Source organism: Helianthus annuus, chromosome 7 (genome assembly GCF_002127325.2).
Source record: "Helianthus annuus cultivar XRQ/B chromosome 7, HanXRQr2.0-SUNRISE, whole genome shotgun sequence".
NCBI lineage: Eukaryota > Viridiplantae > Streptophyta > Magnoliopsida > Asterales > Asteraceae > Helianthus > Helianthus annuus.
In genome coordinates, this window is record NC_035439.2 from 2,690,182 (window position 1) to 2,710,672 (window position 20,491).

At 33.6% G+C, this 20,491-nt stretch overlaps 2 protein-coding genes and 1 long non-coding RNA gene across 4 annotated transcripts; 2 read left to right on the forward strand and 1 right to left on the reverse strand.

Annotated features, from left to right (window-relative positions):
• Positions 1-2,646: 2,646 nt before the first annotated feature.
• LOC110866138 lies at positions 2,647-3,692 on the reverse strand. The gene has a single exon (XM_022115440.2). The coding sequence runs from the start codon at positions 3,690-3,692 to the stop codon at positions 2,706-2,708; it is 987 nt and encodes a 328-aa protein (XP_021971132.1). The 3' UTR covers positions 2,647-2,705.
• Positions 3,693-10,484: 6,792 nt separating this feature from the next.
• On the forward strand, positions 10,485-12,043 carry LOC110867578. Of its 2 annotated transcripts, XR_002551687.2 has the most exons (5): positions 10,485-10,863; positions 10,961-11,070; positions 11,152-11,264; positions 11,353-11,725; positions 11,838-12,043. It is a non-coding gene; the product is annotated as an uncharacterized LOC110867578 (long non-coding RNA). The 2 variants fall into 2 exon arrangements; XR_002551686.2 differs by having other exon boundaries at positions 11,353-12,043.
• Positions 12,044-18,001: 5,958 nt separating this feature from the next.
• On the forward strand, positions 18,002-20,064 carry LOC110867579. The gene is made up of 2 exons (XM_022116555.2): positions 18,002-18,496; positions 19,615-20,064. Exons 1-2 carry the CDS (start codon positions 18,052-18,054, stop codon positions 19,704-19,706), a joined length of 537 nt encoding a protein of 178 aa, XP_021972247.1. The 5' UTR covers positions 18,002-18,051; the 3' UTR covers positions 19,707-20,064.
• Positions 20,065-20,491: the final 427 nt, after the last annotated feature.

Consider the following 20,491-nt stretch of genomic DNA (forward strand, 5'->3'; position numbering starts at 1 on the left):
ACTATTAACTATTCTATATGCCATTTGTTTTCTTTTGAGTTGTGCTAGATTGTTGAAAGCCTTAGACTATCCACTATTATAACCCAACTCAACCCAATCTTTTAATAAAATACTAATTTTTCTCTCTTTCACCTACACAACCCAACTTAATTTAATTTTTCACTCACATTCACAACCCAACCTAAACTAATATTTTATTATATAAATAATGGAAGTTAAATAATAAAAAGAATAAAAAGAGTTAGATATTATAAAAAATAGGTTGAATAACAGAGAAAAGAAAAAAAGAATTAAATAATCTTTCCACAATTGGTTGCGAACTTGTTCGTGTAGACAACCTGGTCGTGCAAGACATTCACATATTTAATTAAAATTTTTACCTTTCATTTTGTTTTTTCCTTGACGTGGCAACCGGTTGGCTCAATGGGTCAGTCTTAGTTACCTTTTAGAGCTCTGGTATATGGATGGAGACCATAATAAGCACAGGTAGTCATATTAAGTACAGAGATAACTTTTTATTTGGTTTTTGTTTTGACTTTTTTTGTACAGTATTTATTTATTTATTCATTTTGTTTGAAAACTAACCATACTCTTTGTAAAAGCTCCTAAAAGACTTGTAGTACAATGGCTTCTGCCATTGAAGTAATGTGAATAATTCTTTCTTTACAGGTGATTTTCTTATCTACGGTTGGCTTTATTATTGGCATTGCACACGCTCTTCCACTTGTTTACTTAATTAATCTTTATATTTCCAAAAGCTCATCTACACCTGCTCAAGATCTATTGAAGTTGTATATGAAACTGGAAGGATTACTTCTATGTCATTTCATAATGCAATGGCTACTGTTATGGCTTTATGGGCTTTTTTTTCCTGTTGTTCCTAGAGGAATAAAAATACCTTAAACTTTGATAACATAAATAAAGAACTTCCATAGGATTAGGGGTGTTCAATCCCATCTCAGAAGTTGGATTGTTATTGAAATGATATTACTTCTCTAAGGTAAAGTTCTTGTACAAATAATCTTAACATACTAAACATACAAATTGAAGGAAAACTCAAAAAGACAAGGTGACATTTTTGTAATTATCAATAACTATCAAAGTTACTCTATAAATATACCTAAAAAAACCTAACCACTCCCCCCACCCCCAAAAAAAACCTAAACCCCCCCCCCCACCCCCCAAAAACCTAAAAAAAACCTACCCCCCCCCCCCCCCAAAACCTAAAAAAACCTAACCCCCCCCCCACCCCACCCCCCACACCCAAAAACCTAAAAAAAACCTAACCCCCCCCCCCCCCCCTCCCCCTCATCCAAGCTAAAATGCTAAAAACTAAACCCCCCAAAAAACCTAAAAAAATCTAAAAAAATAAAAAAAAACACACAAATTATTTTATTTTATTTTTTTAACATTTTTTATTAAAAAATCGCTACTTTTAGTAGCAGCCAAAAAAATTTTTTTTTTTTTTTTTTTTTTTTTGCTAACGAAATGTAGCGATTTTTTAATAAAAAATGTTAAAAAAAAATTTGTGTTTTTTTAGGTATTTTTGGTTGTAACTTTGATAGTTGGTGGTAATTACAAAAATGTCACCTTGTCTTTTTGGGTTTTCCTTCAATTTGTATGTTTAGTATGTTAAGATTATTTGTATTTGATCTTTTGCCTACTTCTGTAATTATATTCAAACTCATTATAAAGAGCTTTCAAACTATAAAAAAGTGTTTCAGTTTTTGTAGGTTAACCAGCCCAACTTCAAATTTAACATGTGATAATAAAAGAACCTGTTTTTGCTTAATTATAGGTACCAATTTGACTATGCGAATTCGTGATCAGTTTAGTCCTGTGTTTGTATTTTTGAAGAAGACATTTCAAACATGATAACTGAAGTTTCTTTAGCGATTTGGTTCTTATCTAAAAACTTTTGTTATAACTTGCATTATCTAACCGTTGCAACGAATCGAACACGTGAAGGTAACACATTTGTCATATTACAACTTTGTATAAACATGAGAACTTTTTATTGAAATACTCATGATACATGTCAATACCGTACTAACTAATGAAATCAGGTAAATTAGAGCTTGTGTGAGGCATGTGGCCTTTAAGATGTTATGACGGGGTCGTAGAACCAATGAAAGCACAATATAAACATGACACTTGACACCTTTGTTTGGGTAAAATTAGGCGTTTACCACTACACCACCCACTAAAGTTGATTTTATTATTCCTAGACTTATCTAAACTCTTTCTTATTCAAAAATTTTTATTGTTGTTATTACATAAAAGTTTTATAAATGATAATGAGTTTTACAGTCTAGTTCGAGTCGATCTCGAATCTTTTAAGAGTCGAGCTTGAGTTTGCATCATAAAAGCTTGTCAAGCTATCAACTTAAGCTCTTAAATAGTTCGGTTTAATATCAATGAGTCAATAAAACTGATAAATATTTTTACTTTCAACATATGTGAAATCGTGTTGATTACTTTAACAAAACTTCTATCTTTTTTTTTTTGAACGGCAGAAGATTCTATGATTATAGAATAGAGCCAGCGAAGCTATAAAACCCACAGCAAGTACAAGATCTTTGTCGAACTCATCTTGTTCAACATATGTGAAATCGTGTTGATCAATTTAACAAAACTTCTATCTAAACTTTCAGAAAAATATACAAACAACAAATGTATTGATCTATAAAAACAAGTGATGAAATCTAGACAATAGAGAAGTGATCTATGTTGAACTCATATTCAACACCCTCATGTCCATCAAACTCACCAAGCCCCAATACTTGTTCAATGATCACACCATCTACATTTAACTTATCAACCAACAAAAGATCTTCCAATACTATTTTATGCTTTCTCTCATATTTTTCGGTCAAACGGTCAACTTCTTCCGCTACCATGTTCTTGCCTTTTGGCGAATTACCATCTTTCTTACAAGGGGACATAATGAGGAAATCCTGCTTATATTCTGAACCCCAATCAGATGCCGAATTAAACGGCCAGAAAAGCGGCTCATCGACACCAATGTCTTCCAAATCCATGATTTCTGATGAGTAATCAGAGCTAAAAGAAGAAGAAAACAATGAGTGCTCATCGTCGCCGCTATCAAAATAGGCCCGTTTTGACTTTGACTTTGACTTTTTATCTAAAGTTTGACCATTAGATGACTCATTCTCCAGCCATGAAAGTGATGAAACAACTTCTTCCTCCTCTAAATGCTCTTGAAAAACAATGTATTCATCCAATACTTTTCTTTGATCAAGAATTAAAGACGCTTCTTCCATTGGATTCACACGCGACCCGTCGAAGAATGTGGTTTTAGTATCTAAAAATGTATCATGTATTGGTGAGTCTGTTGATAATAAGGAAATGAACCATGCATCTATTTTAAGATCCATGCAACTTGATAAACCATTATCTTTGGAACATGATGATGGATATGATGCATCACCTATTGATAACCATGTGCAGTTATCATGATTAAGCAATTCTTCTTTCCATAAAGTAATAGCAAATGCAAATTCACCATCTTCAGTATTCTCGCTTTCTTTTTTAAAAGTCTTGAAACCGGATCTAGAGATAGAGCGCGGCGCATGGGTTTGGAGTTTGGTTGATTCTCGAAATGTGTCATTTGAGCATAGCTTGTGTTCTTGTGTGTGAATTTTTGGATTCTTCTTCCTAATGCACACCATGATTATGGACACTGTGATTTAAATCATTGTTAGGTTGAGATATGATTATTAGTAGAGTAAATTTCCATTTTATTCCCTGAGGTTTGACCAAAATTGTCACTTTAGTCCAAATAGTTTTGTTTTCTACCATTTTAGTCCCTGACTTTTATCATTTTTTGCCATTTTCATCCAACCCACTAACTCCGTTCAAAAAATTTAGTTACCTTAGGTGAATTTTGGTCAAACACATTTTCCTTTCTTTTTTTGCAGGTGTGATGGTATGGGGATGGTGTTGTACCGGTTTACAGTGAAGATGATTGCGGTGGTTGTTGGTTTTACGATGATGGCGGTGGTGTTGATTGATGAGGTGGGTGGTGGAAAAGTGGCCGGTGGTGGTGGAAACGCTGGGTGGTGAAGGTGGTGGGGTGGGTGGATGAGTGGTGACGGTGCAGGCAGATGGTGGCGATGATAGAAGGTTGTGATGGGATGGGTGGTGGGAGTTGGTGGTGGTGGTCGATGAAAATGGCAAAAAATGACAAAAATCAAGGACGAAAATGGCATAAAACAAAACTATTTTGACTAAAATGACAAGAAAAAAACTATTTGGACTAAATTGGCAATCTTGGTCAAATCTCAGGGACTAAAATGGCAATTTACTCTTATTAGTATTAGTATTACAAACAAAGAACAAAAACCGAAAGTAGAAATAGTCTACAAGATGCCAGCAAAGAAGATAAAGCCAAATTTCAGGATCGAAAGAACACATTGAGTTCATTAGTCGATGGCGATTTTAAAGTGGTTGTCTATGTGTAAGTTAAATTAGTATTCAGTTTCAAAGAAACAGAATTGGTATTCTGATTGACCAACAACATTAACTGCAAATTGAACAAAAATGAACAGGTCAAATATGTGCTTAATATATAAATTTTAGTTTTAAACTAGAGTAAAATGTCATTTTCGTCTTTGAGGTTTGGCCAGTTTTGCAAATTTCGTACAAAGGTTTGTTTTTTCGCATCTGGATTCAAAAGGTCTGAAATCTTGCCATTTTCACCGGCTCGTCAACTCCATCCATTTTTCTCCGTTAAGTCAGGGGTATGTTTGTCATTTTGTCATTTTTGTTAATTTAAAAGGCAATTCGGTCTTTTTTTTACTTTATGTACTAGCAATTAGCATAATGTACACGTATTCAAAACCATTTAAAAAACAAAAAAAAGACAGAAGTACCCCTGAATTAACGAAGAAAAATGGATGGAGTAAACGAGTCGTATGAAAATGGCAAGATTTCAAACCTTTTAGATCCATATGCGAAAAAACAAACTTTTGGACGAAATTCGCAAAACTGACCAGATCTCAGGGACAAAAATAGCATTTTACTCTTTAAACTATTACTGGTTCACACTTCATCACAACAACAACCGTACCCAGTAAATCCCACCTATAGCAAAACACTTCATCAGAACAAAAATCATTAAAACAATTGTTTAAAGAACTACAAATGATGGTAGATGAATGATGATTATAGAAGCCTAACAGTACAGTTATCTGATAACATCAAAATATAGTAATAAAACTATTGTTTCTTAAGAAGATCTATGAATCTAATCTTTGATCCATTTGAATTAAAGTATAAGAAAAATGAAAAAACGAATTAAACCGAATGGAATCAGAAGCTCATCTTTAATAATAATACCTTGAGGTGAGGTGGTGTGGAAACAAGCAAGCTCCTTAGATAGTTTTCTTCAGTTTTCCCGCGTTGGTATTGCAAAATATGAATTGTGGGAGAAGAAGATGGCATGTATGGTACCACCTTTGGTTACTTTATTGCTTTTTTGAAATGGAACTTTAACCCGAATTGTTCGGGCTCGAAGTAATCGTGTGTTAAACCAACTCAAAGCACTTTCTTTGTTGGGTCTATAACGTGGGCCACTTTTTTGATCCAGAAATAAGCCCAGGTTGTTTGATAATTTATATCTATGCACAAACCGGTTCACCGGTTTTTATTATACCGGTTATTAAACGAACTAGTTATAGGTTGACTTGGTCAAAACCGGTTAGGCCAATAGTAGGTTCTTTTATTTAATAACCGGTTCAAGAAATCTTAACTGACTATGTGGCTGTTTAGCAATTTCTGAATGAATAAGTGTTGAACCAGTAAGAGGTCTGAACCATTAAGAGACAGTATAATGCTTAACCGTGTCTGATCAATTCAGATAAGAGGTCTTAACTATTCACACTTAATATAATGCTTTACCATTCAGAGTCAAATGTCTGAAACATTCAAACATTTGCTTGCGAAACAAACAGTCTGAACTGTTAAGTGCTGAACCAATAAAAGGTCTGAACTATTAAGAGCTAAACAAACAACCCTAGGTTAGTAACCAAACCAGTTAACCGAGATAATCGGTTTTACAACCGTTTTTTTTAAGTTAAAAAAAGTGAAAACAATCAATTAAATACTAATATATAAAATAAACTCAATAGAGTTCAATTTTCGTTAACTTTTTGAAAGTTAAAAGTAAAGAAACATAATTCCGTACCAAAAACATAATTCGACGAAACCTGTCCAATCTGCCGTAATGCATGCATGGATAGATACGAGGAGCATGTTGTTCATTGTAAGAAGCTCCCTTGTTTCAAATATCGGCATGACTGGGTGAGGGATGTTTCGGGGGACATCTTGAGGAGAGCGGGGATTTCTGCCAAGAAGGAGACCCCTGTGAATTTCCTTACAGACCCCATGGAAGGGAGATCTACATTGAGACCAGCGGATCTGCTCGTCTTTGGCTGGGCGGGAGGGGAACATGCTGGTGTGGATCTCACAGGAGTCTCCCCCTTAGCTGGTTTAAGGGAAAGCGGGTTTGTAGCAGGACAAGCTATAAGGAAAGCGGAATAAAAAAAGGTGGATAAACACGCTAAAGCATGTCCTGATAACCAACATGCATCTGTCCCCTTCGCCTTCGATACCTTTGGCTCCTTAGCTCCAGAAGCTATCCGTTTGTTGACTAGGGTCCAAAAGGTTGTCCACAGCAGTTGCTCATCAACAAGGGGGCAGGGGTTTGTCTTTAATAGGCTATGGTTTGCTATTCAGAAAGGGGTAGCGGCGCAGCTTGTTGCTCGCTTACCTGCGATATTGATGTAAAGTGCACTTAGTCTTTTTAATAAAAGAATAAAACCAGAGTTTTAAAGAAATTATATAAAATAAACTCAAAAAGCAAGTGTAAAAAGCTACAGAACCGTTTGAAGACAGCTAATTGTATTGCCCATAATAACCGTTTCACCGGTTATATTAACCTATGGTAATCGCCAAACCGGTTTGTAATCTATGATTTTTTTCTAACCTGAATCGGTTCCTAGTATACAAGTTACTGACTTGTTAATGGTAATCGTTTGGTTCGCGCCAATCAAGTTAAGGTATAGTGGGCCAATTTCGGCCCAAAAACAAACCCAAAGTTGACAACGTATCTCCCAAATAAGAGTAAACTGTGAAAATGGTCCCGAGGTTTGTTTACTTTTCACATTTTAGTTTAAAACTTAAACCTTTTAAATATGGGTTCTTGTGGTTTTAATTTTGTTGCAATTTTCATCCAAAATCAGAATATTGTCAGATTTTTCAGTTAATATCCAACTTTTTTGTCTTTTTCCTCCTTTTTAATGAATGGCAAAATAGTCTTTTAACGTTTTATTATAACAAATTAAAAAAATATGACTATTTTGCCCTTCATTAAAAGGGAGGAAAAGACAAAAAAAAAAAAAAAACTGAAAAATTTGACCAGTTTTTTATTTTGAATGAAAATGACAACAAAATTGAAACCACATGGACACAATTTTAAGAGGTTTGAATTTTAGACTAAATTAACAAAATTAACCAAACATCAGGGACTATTTTTAAAGTTTACTCCCCAAATAATTTGTTAATCCTTGACAATCTGATTCTTACCCAACCCAAACTTTTTTCCATGTGTTTCAATTTTTTATTAGGATTTCCAATCCCATGTGATTGATGATCCTTATGTTACTCTTATGCAAAATAATTGTGAAGAAAAAATGCAAATAATTTTAATTACAGGTGTGAAAATATGTTTATTTTATTTTTTTATGTATCTTTGAATTCAATAATTAAATATCACGTTAAAAATACGTGATATGTACTAAAACGATAGACAAGATTATAATAAGTTAGTAATTTTTAAAATATCAATGAAAAATATCTACTGCCATTTCAACAGACTGCGCTTATTAACTTGATAAGGTTTTGTTTACAACTTTTGTTCTTTCATGGATATTGGATTATGCTTTCATTACTAAGTTCCAAGATTTCAAGTTGGAGAGGTGTATAAAAAAGACAAAATATTTGTATTATTTAACTAATTATAAATCGACATTATATGAATTTGATTTTTCAAATATATATAGTTTTTTCTCGTATCATAATAACTGTTGAAAATTAAAAAATATTATATCTTTCATGGATATTGGATAGAGCTTTCATCACTAAGTTCCAAGATATCAATTTGGAAAGGTGTAAAAAAGACATATGAGTTTGATTTTTCAAAGGTAGATGATTTTTTTAACCAACTTCTATATAAAAAGTTGGTTTAGAATTTAGAAAGATAATATCATTTTTTTTACCTACTGGTGTTTCATTTCAATCAATAGGGCAAATTACATAAGGATAGCAGGTAAACGAGCTCGAGTACTTCCCGAGTGTTTGCTACAAGGTAGGTTGCCGAGACGTCTTTCTTCAACTCCGCCTAATTATTCGGAATCGATCAAACGCGGTCAACCTCAGTCAGAATCAGATCTAGTAAGTCAACTTGGGCCGAGTTTGACTTAAAGAATAATAAAACATTATTTGTACGTCTATCATATTAAAAAATGGATATCATTTTCACGTATTTTGTTATAAATATTAGTAAATTTGTGTTATTTGACATATATTTAATTTCCGAAAACTAATTTCTTTATAATTTAACATGTCCGAGTACTCTCCACCTAGATCGAGTACTCTCAACTTCCCGATCAACCGACTAGAAAGCGCCTAACGACTTTTGCAACAATGGTTTAAATTTTATATGAATGTACTATTTATATAAAATAAAGAATAATTTGATTATTTAAAAAAAGCTTGATATGAATGTATTATTTATATAAAATAAAGAATAATTTGATTATTTAAAAAAAAAAGCTTGAAGTCTTTAGGTGGTTTTAAGAAATATATAAAAATAAAGAAAGAAAGCGTGCAACAAGTCATTCTATTAGCAATAAGTGTACCATGACACCGATGATTATAGGTTTATCCGATTGTACCAATTGGCACAATCCAATCTGATTTCCAAAATATTAGTGGTCATGTTGCCCAATTTACTAAATCGATTACATATGATGGAATTGCTAGTCTAACACTTGTTAAGGGAGTAATATTATTTGAATGCTTATTCAGGGTAAAGATAGTGTAAAAAGGGCCTAAAGTGTGAGAAGTGTAAGAAGTGTATTATAACACTATATATAATACTATATAACACCATATAAACACCGTATAACAATATGTAACACCATATAATACCATATAACACTATGTAACACTATATATCATTATATAACAAATATAACACTATAGGTTGTCTGATAACATGTCTATGATAGATGTATAGTGTTATATTTGTTATATAATGATATATAGTGTTACATAGTGTTATATAGTATTATATGTTGTTACATATTGTTATACGGTGTTTATATGGTGTTATATAGTATTATATATAGTGTTATAATACACTTCTTACACTTCTCACACTTTGAGCACTTTTTACAGGATCCTCTACCTGCTTATTCATATTAGGTTATCTATTATTGTCCTTAGGATTTACTTATAAACCTTGCTTATCTTCCAAAACCCTTCAATATCTCATTCTCTATGTATAGAGAATAATAAATTATATATATACATATATATTGTCATGATTTTTGTTGCTTTTACTAAAAAAATATGAAACAAATATAAGAAATGAGTTATCATCATCATCATACTCAAGAAATCTCATTAATAGCAAGACTAAGGTAGGATTTGAGAAATGTAAGATGTAAATAACCTTACTTCTACTCCGTAGGGATAGAGAAACTCCTTATAATGAGACCCCCGACTCGATAAGTGTTGACTCTATATGTTTAGAGAGTTAGCATAACTTAACTAAAATTGCCTCTTATTTTAGAATTTCTTGATAGAGTGATAACTTATCCCAAGTGGATATTTAGCTAGATTATCTAAACGGTTTGTTTGTATCAACAAGTGCAATGAATATTTGATATGGTGGGGTGGGAACATAGGGAAAAACATGGTTTAACCCGAATGGTTGTGACCGGCGTGTGATGGTAACCCTACACGTGGTATGTTGGATCTACCATTGTCTCTTCTTCTTTTTTGTAGCCCCACCCATTTTCTATGGTCTAACCACTACCATTAGGAAGAGGAGGAATTTGGTGTATTTTGCGTCATATGTCGGTCCAGTTAGTATCTAAGCAATTGTGGGGCATTATGTAAAAAAGGGTGTAATGAGACTAGGGTTGGCAATTCTGACACGAACACGATAACACGACACGAACCTACACGAAGTTAACAGGTTTCGGGTTTGGCCTTAACGGGTTTCGTGTCTAAACAGGTCGACACGATAAGACCTGTTTAAATTTCGTGTCTTAACAGGTTAAAACCCGTTAACCTGTTAAGACCCGTTAATGACATGCTAAGAATTTTAATTAAAAAAAATATATGGTATTTCAATATTTCATGAGCGAGCCCTAATTTTGAAATTTTCATTTACCATTCACGCTCCAAACTTCCAAAGCAGAACCCTAAAAGAAACTCTCCATCTCCATTCTCATTTCTCCAGCACTCAGCAGCCGGCAACCATCGCCCAGCAGCCATCGTCTGTTGTGTTCGCCTGGTCCATTCATCGTTCTCATCTAGTCATCTGTTCTGTTCGTTTGTTGTCCGCCGGCAACCATCGCCCAGCAGCCGTTAACCAGCAGCCGTCAACCAGCAGCCACATCAGTTCTGTTCGTCTGTTGTCCGCCCAGCAGCCATCGTCCAGCAGCCATCAGTTCTGTTCGCCTGTTTCTGATTCATCGATTGATTCACGGGTTCTGATTCAACTTATCGATACCCATATCTTTCAATCGAAATGTCATGTGCTTGCCTGTAAGTGTTGCCATTTTATGTCTTATAACTATAGTTGATGTTTGTGTTTATCATATTGAAGTTATGGTTAACTTTTTGGGGGTTTTTTTTATGAAAGTTAAGTGATTTAGCTCATGTGGATGTACTGTTACTGTCGTTCCTTTGTATTTTGGTCTTCTAAAATCAGAAAGTCAGAATCACCCAAGGCTTTTGGATTCATTTAATCAGGTTGATTTAAGGATTTTTGTTTGTTTATTTATTTTTATAAAAAAAAGTATTATAGTCTAATTTGGGATGTTAGTGATTTAGATATGAAGGAGGTTGTTTATTGCAAGCTGGAAGAAATTCGTCAGATGAGAGCGGCTCTGAATCTAGCGAAACCTCATCTGGACCTGATCTAACTTCGCCTCGAAACCCTAGCGGTAATGTTTCTGTTTATTATTAGTTTATGTATGGTATATTGTATTTTCTAATCACATTGTTTATCATACGTCATGTTTATTGGATCAGTTTGCCAATCTGTATCAAGATTCCTCCATGTTAACCTTCAAAAGGTAGAAGATTCAAGGATCTTGATACATTGTTTGTAAGGTGGCTTCTCTCATGTTCCAGCAGTGTAAAAACAACATTACAACTATCGATTGTCAGCCGTCTGGACCGGCTGGCGGTATGCTTGTTTTTGGATGAAGCAGGCTCTGGGTCGGTGGCTGAACAATCTAAAGACAACCCAATGCTCCTAGATTGTCAGCCGTCTCCAACAGTTACTGATTAAACATCAAGTTGAAATCGAAGGGAAGCAGCAAAGGCAAAGCCAGCTGCCAAGCCGGCTGCTAAAACAAAGCCGGCTGCAAAGGCAAAGCCAGCTGCCAAGCCTAATACGACTGTAATTGAGTTTATGTCAAATTGTCCATGCCTAATACGTTGCCTGATAAAACTATATGAATGAGTTTATGTCAAATTGTCCATGCCTAATACGACTGTAATTATTTGTGTAGGTTTGAATGTTTGGAATTGAAGAATGAAGATCTTGAGAAAGAAAGGCATTTGGGAACTTGGATTTTGAAACTATTTGGATATTATGATTTGACTTTTATGGATTTCGTTTTAAGTTTGTTAAGACATTATGTGTTTATGCATTTTTATGACTTTTGTGAACCTTTGGTGACTAAATTTTCATTAAACAGGTTCCTTAATTGCTAAATTCAAATATGGAATGATAGGTCATGTTCGTGTCTTAACAGGTCGTGTTCGGGTCTTAACAGGTCGTGTTTGTGGCTTAAACAGGTCATATAATATGTTGGCAACATTTTCGTGTCTTAACAGGTCATTTCGTGTAACCTGTTTGTTAACAGGTTCGTGTTCGTGTTTGGAAAATCTGACACGATAAGATTTCGTGTCGTGTTCGTGTTTACAGGTTTCGTGTTCGTGTCTTATCGTGTTCGTGTCTTAACAGATCGGGTCGACCCGATATGCCATCCCTAAATGGGACTTAAAATTTTGCAATGACTAGATATTCTAATAAAATTAAATAAAAAATAAAAAAAAACCATCAAAAAATACTATTAGCCAAAGAAACACGTGAATGTGTTTAAAAAAAGGACACCCCACCATTTTTTTTCAAAAAAAACGCCCTTGGGAGCAGTTCCGAGACGTGTATGAGCATTTTTTGAGGAAAAACGCCAAATAACCCCACTAAGGGTGGTCTCAAACAAAACATCTATTATTTTATTATGTATCATAAAATCTTTTTTTCAATTACGTTTTATCCACGACACACAAAATTGTAAGATGTTAAACATAAATTTCATATTCAAGCTTCAATAAAATACCAAACTAATATATCGAAATAAAAGGTAAACGGATAACAAGGTGCATCACTAGCCCTTTTCAAGAAAGCAAAAATAAGTCTTTTAAAAAACTAGATTTTACTCATTTTAGGGTTATAAAATTACTATGGATAACCTGTTATACACACGTTTTCAAGATTGAAAGGAGGGAGTTGGGCCTTCGGATAATTAATGATTTTTTTTTTCTAATAAAGATTGTATTTTCATTCTTGTGCAAAGCACATGTAATTTTGGTTTTGAGTGTGAGAAGTATATCCATTATGTAACCATTCACCCACTTTCTTTCTAACTTTCATCATATATTTCAATCACTACGTATATTTTCAGAATATGCTATACATTTACTATAGTTATCTATTTATGATGGTTATACAGAAAACTTACGCTAATGAAGCATAATACAACTAATTATGTATAAGCATACAAATAATAGTTCGTAAGACATCTGATGTAAAGAAAAAGCATGTAAATAATACTTTTAGATATTTACTATGATATGCAAATATAAAATAGAAATGTGAAATTATTTCAAATCCAATAAATATTAAAATTGAGATCTAATGTCATGACCAAGTGACAAATTTTATCTTATCCGGATGATTTTGGATCTATTCCCACGGGTCTATCTTCTAGAATCACGAATGAACTCCGCAAAGAGGGGTTTGTGAAACGGATAATATTGTTAACCTTATAACATGGTGGTGAGAAGTCTCTCTGTGACCACACTCTAGCGTAATAATATACTTATATATAATTAGAATAAGTTAGGGTTAAGTGGATGAACAGTAAAAAAACAAAATATGTGAGCATTTTGTCAACGGAGAGATTTTAGTTTGTCACGAGTCTATAAAAAGAATTTGGCTCATGTACCTTGAAGGGTTGGGTTGGTTTATATTGGAATTTTAGGTATAATCATCTACAAAGATATAGAGATTAAAGACTATAGTTATGTATGATTATCTTCCAACTCTAATCTAACCATGTTTCATGATATGCATGCTACTATACTATGTGTACCCATACATGATTTATATGGTGTCAACATCAATCCATTATTGATGAGCTGTCACAATGGACCACTTCAAAAGACCCGACCCGTTTGTGAAGGTGATATAGGACACGTATCACCTACGCCGACATGTATGTTGTATTCTTTATGGAAGATTAAAAAAAGGCATATTCTTTTTCTATGCCACGTTGTATGCTATATATTTTATAAATTTATACTGTTCACTTTTTGGCTGAAAAATCAAACCATCGTTTTCTATAATTGCTTTGAATAATATTTCGTATTTAATATATAACACTTTCTAGATTAAATGATAGAATCATAACCACACCGGCAAAGTTAGGTACAACGTTGAGCAAATTAATTAAATATTATGAATTTGCAACACAACTATTGATTGCCTGGTTGTACATTGAGTATCAGCTATGTTTCATGCTATAGGTTGTTTAACTTGTGTTTGTTTATCTGTATGCTTATAAGTCACGTATGTTTCAACCTTTATTAAAACTGTCCACTCACATGTCCTGCTACCTCTGATATACCATCACTGCATCTCGACTGTATCAGTGACCCACGGCTACCGCTTAAAAACCCTCTCGATTAAAGTCGCCAATCATCGCCAAATCAGAGATCTGTGGAGGCGGTTTAGATTGACTGTGGTGTTCTTTTTGCAACGCCAATCATTAATATAGTTTTCAAATATTGTATTTTTTATTATATGTCCCGACTATTAACATTAACTCTTTGGTATTCAACGGTTGTTATAATAAATTGGTAATTTTGCATGTTTGTGTATGTAGTAAAGTAGACAATACAATATATGTATGTTCGTTTAGTTGAATGTTGGTAAACTGAGGAATTGTAGATTTTTATCTGACCTAAATAAAATGAGGAATTGCAGATTTTTATTTGACCTAATGAGTATCAAAACGTATATATTCTTATATGGTTTGATATAACTATTTTGATCCGTGATAAAAGTTTTGTAGCCACGAGTACCACAGTCGCACACCTATAATAACAATTTCAAGTGGATGAAGAATGACAATGCAAATTTGTTGACATGAGAGTTAACTCTCGGTATGTTATTTACTGTATACTAGATTGAATCTCGGTAAAAATAATAAATAAAAAGATTCATCTTGTTGGTAGTGTTGTTGCCTATTGATAATCTTATTGAGCAGTTCTTTGTCCGGGCGGATGTATGTGTATACAAGGGGGAGCGCCGGCTACCGCTTGGTCGGAAAATTTTTGACGTTTTTAGTGTAAATTTTGGAAAAATTTGACGTTTTTTCGATTTCGTTACCGCCTATTTATAAAACGTTCCTGTTTGGTCGGAATCCTAGATCCGCCAATTGTCCCCTAACTCGATACGAGCTATGTATAAAAAATAAGTCTCTTAATAATACGCTGGATAAATATTTTAGTTATCGTAGTTTATAAATTATATAAATATAATAATAATAATAATAATAATAATAATAATAATAATAATAATAATAATAAAAGTTATATTATTCGAATCCAATATGTGTTTGATGTAATATAATCTCCCGCGAATAGTGGATCAAAAGATAAAATTAAATATTAATCTAAGCATTTTTTATATATAAAACTTGTAGATGAGCCAAAAATAGCATCTGGTGGGGGTATATTCAAGATATCATGGATCATATCCAGGGTCGGTCCTAAGAATTCGTGTACCCTGTTCGAGCTCCAAAAAATGTGCCCTTAGACCTTAACGAAATTGGGTATTGAGCTCAATAAAGGTCTAAACCTAATGTCAGTTGGCTAATAACTAATCTATAAAGCATAAGAATAGTTTTGTATAGGTATATCCTATTAAAAAAGAAATGTTTACGTATACATATCGATTTTTTTTTCTAAAAATAACGTGCCCTCCAAAATATCGGGCCCTGGCCGGTGGTCCTCCCCGCCCACCCTCAGGGCCGGCCCTGATCATATCCAAGATCTTATAATTTAATAAACATTTCTAGAAATATATAATGATTTTATGATGATGTGGCACACCCGATCGAACGGTTTCATAGCCAATCAACCCGATTAGCGTATCACAATGGGTGTTTTAGGATGTTATTTTAATCCATGTGACCTCATTGGACTTTATTTTATGCGTTTTTTGCTATAAGAAGAATGACATGTCTACCCCTAGATGTTAATTATTGATACGAAACAAAATCGGTATCGATATTCTAATAACCATAGTTTTAATTGATGAGTCTTACACTTTAACTATAGCCCTTTTAATATAAATAAATATGTCTGGGTTTATTTGTGTACTATGTTAATCTTTTTGGTTGTACTAAAATTAAACCGGTTGATATGTCAAACCATTTAAAATTAGTGAAAAGAAATAAACAACATATAATTTATAAGTTCAACCCTTCGATGTGGTTGTGACTCCTTTAATATGTCCACAACTTTATTATAACATCTCAACCCGTTTACAACTCATTACAAGTCTATATTGACTTGCTAACCCGTTTACAACTAATTTACAAAATCCACTTTGACTTGACAACCCATTTCATCCATTTATACAAAATGGATTGCAAATGCATGTTCAGTTTTGCGGTTCAAGTGTGTCCTGTTAAGATTGACGTTTGTAACATAATTGAATATATATATGAGTCATGTTTGGGTTTATCAATTACAACCCGGTAACCCAACACAATTGTGACCACTTCAAGTAAAATATCTAATTAATGTGTGACAATTAAATTAGATAAGTAGGTATTGACCGTTTGAACTCTTAACTAAATTGTTTGGTTTGTAACTATTAAATTATTTAAGCAATCACTTCCTTGTAAAATTTTGTTCTCATCGTAAAGTTAGGAGACTGACTATTAACTTGTATTTGTATGAAAATATTTTAAAACTTCACATAACATGTTCTATTTTTTTGTGTGCCCCCCTTCAATAGGTTTCTTTTGCTACAAATAGAAACTAAACCCAATTTGTTCATGTATATATGAAACATAAATATATGTTACATATACCACACCCTTCTTAAAGTGTCTTACTTTTCGCCATACTTGTCTACTATTTACATTCTTGATATAAATATATGTTTATATTACCTGCACACCCTTCACTATACTTCTCTACAATTGTTCGCTACCTACATAGCTATTGAACACGAAATCCATAGAACAAGGAATCAAAACCTCTCATTATAATCGAAGGGGACGCCCCTACACACTTGAACTTCATAACATACAGAATGAGACATTTTATATGAATTTGAGTATTTGACAACATTTCGACAATGATAGCTTAAATATATTATGTTAATAAGTAGGAAATTACATAATAGCGGTAGGTAAACGGGCAACAAGATGCGCCACAACCCCCATTTTGAATTGCAAAACCGATCCTAGTGAAAACAAAGCTCTAGTTCTTAGGCGTCGAGAAATTGATGTACACGACTCTCTACACTCTCTTCAAGAAACCAACAACTTCCTAATTACATGAAGTGTGTTTGTGCGTTAAGCTTAGTTCATTTTAACTCGAATTCGTTAATACTATTTTTTGACAACAAACTTATTTAGACGACTAAACCAAGGCTAACAAAAAGCTAAAAATCCCAAACTACAAGAAGAATTAAAGAATTACATCACGTGTATTAAACTCGCACCACATCTTCCAAATCCCAATCTAATACATTAATTATAGATTTATTTTTAATCCACAAAAACGAATCTTCCTTAATGCTTTTTAAGATTCTCCTAAAACAACCTTTTTCCAGCATTTAGAACCGGCTTGATTAATGATTATTATTACCATCTCTAACAGATTCAGACCCGAATGTAAAGCATCAGGGATAGGGAGCTTCAGTTGAGTAACTCAACTTCGTTTTGACTTGTTATTATTTAACTTTTTCACTCAAAATATAAAGCATATGCCAATGCCACATGCGCATATAGTATACATCCACTATTATAATGCATACATCATACATAACATGATAAGACTCAATACGTCGTTTTATAGCCTAGTGGCATCATAGGGTGAAATAAGACTTTAGGCCCAATAGGTCCTGGATTCGATTCCCACAAAGAGGTTTTTCCATATTTATTGGGTTTCCTCCTGAATTGGTGTATATGCATTATGCCTAATGAAAATGGATATGATCGGGTGATTCCGCTGGTCGCACGATGACCGCGGTCCGCTAGTGATCCAAATTTGCCGTTAAAAAAAAAAAAAAAAAAAAAAAAAAAAAAAAAAAAAAAAAACATGATAAGACTCAAAACTCTATAAATACCAACTCATTTCTCTCACATAACCACTTTAACAAACTCCAAAACAACAGGGATATTGTCATTAACAACAATGGGAAGCCTGTCACATGAATCAATCTCAACAATCTCCGAAAGAATCTTCCACAACCAACAACACCCAGATCAAGAAACTCAAACTCAATCTGGGCTTTTAAACACACGGCCCAAGAACAGCTTTAGAAAGAAGAACAATCAAGTGTTTCTTGAAGGGTATGTAGAGGCATCAGATGAAGATGATCTTGTAACAGCAAAGAGTTTGACTGATGAGGATTTAGATGAACTGAAAGGGTGTTTTGATTTAGGATTTGGGTTTAGTTATGATGAGATTCCTGAGCTGTGTAACACTTTGCCTGCACTTGAGTTGTGTTATTCTATGAGTCAGAAGTTTCTTCTTGATGATCAGCAGAAGTCGCCGGATCCGCCGGAAGAGTCGATGAGTGAAACCGGATCTCCACCGCCGTCTGCTCCGATTGCTAATTGGAAGATTTCTAGTCCTGGTGAGTGTTGTTTGGTTTATTGTTTGGATATTATGTTTTAGAACATTGATTTTGGATGCTTATTATTGTTTAACGGTACTGATGTTGTTTAGTTGGTACTAGGTACTAGTTTCGTTTGCATGGTACCGGTACTGCGGGCACTCGATATAGCTTATGATATAAAATATACCAATTTTTTGAATGAGTAAAGTACACAGACGGATGGTTAATGGGGTTTACCAAAATTGTGGATTTGGTCCCTAACTTTTAAAAAGTATACATATGGTTCCTGTGGTTTGCACTTTGTAACGCATTCAGTCTCCAGCCAATAAACCTAAAGGTTTTAGCATGTGTAAGTTAGGAGCTAAATGCGTTGCAAAATGCAAACCACTGGGGCCTCCATATACTTTTGGAAAAAGCTACGGACTAAATGTGTTACAAAGTGTAAACCACAGGGACCATCTTGGAACTTTTGGAAAGTTAGGGACTAAATCTAAAATTTTAGTAAATCATAGGGACCATCCGTGTACTTTACTCTTTTTTAATATTATTCCGCTTTCAACGAGAGCTATATTGGATTATCGAGAAAAAAAAGTTAACGGACGAAAGTTATCATGAAAATTAGTAGAAGAATTAAATTGGTGAAAGGCATGGGTTGAGACGTGAAAATTGTTGGAAAATCAGGCCCCAAACTTGAACACACATACACGCGACAAAGGAACACCGCTAGACTCTTTTATTATAAACCAAAACACGCCAGTACAATTGCCCAAACCATAACAATTTATTTGTACTACACTTATACTAATGAATAATCAAATAAACTATAGCCACCTATTTATACTATACTTATACTAATCAATAATCAAATAAACCAGTTTGATATGTTTAATAAACCGATAATTCAAACTATTTAAATAAATAAAGCTAACAGTTTTTATTCCAACTCACTTGATTTATCTTTAACTCTCCTGAGTAATCCTTCAAATCAGAATTATCGGGTGGCCCGAAAGCGCAGACCGGTGCATTCTCGGAGCCTTTTGCACCCATATTATTATTTTTTTTATCGTAAATATAAGCGGTTGTATAAGTATGTGTTAGAAACTATAATCTAATTGAATTGAATTGAATTTGTGTAGGTGATGATCCTGAGGAAGTGAAAGCAAGGCTCAAGTATTGGGCACAAGCAGTAGCTTGCACAGTTAAACTATGCAATTCACAACTTTCTTGATTTATGCACCAATTTGAGGCATAACTACAAGTCATTAATCATTAATCTTGCAGAAGTGGTAGGAGATCCGACTGTTTGCCCCATGCCGCCTGTGGCGGTGGATGAAGGAGGTGGTTGTGAATTTTGTGTGGTGATTAGTTTCAAATTCTTGATCCGAGATGGATAATCGATGAGGGGTTGGGATTTACATAAAAAAGGATGAGGATGAAGAACTTTGATTCTGATGGTTTTTTTTTTTTTTTTTGTTCTAATGTGTTTTGGACATATGAAGTTGATATGTGTAGCATTTGTGATGAATTAATTTGTAGTTTGGACTAATAAATTGATGAAATAAAAGTTCTTACTAATGTTAGACCTATGACCAAAATATTATTGACGTAAGTAGTTTCTGGAAATATATAAATTCATGATCTAAAAGCTTTATGTTGAATCCATATAAAGTGAAAGACAAAAGAAAAAAAAAAAAAAAAACTGGCTTTATTGGTAGATTTGATTAAAAAAATCAGGCTTTATTGGTATATTTAGTTAAAAATAACAGGCTTTATTGAGATATTTATGGTATTTAGTTATTTAAAAAGGGATTCAGATACTATTTATTATAATGGTATAGTTAACTTGGTATTTAGTTATTTAAAAAGGGATTAAGATACTATTTGTTATAATGGTATATTTAAATTAAACTAGTAATAACAGTGTTTTTAAGCTGTTTAATAACAACTGTATATATTCTTTTAAACCACTTACAATGATGTGTGCAGTGGCGGAACTAGCCCAAAAAGTTAGGG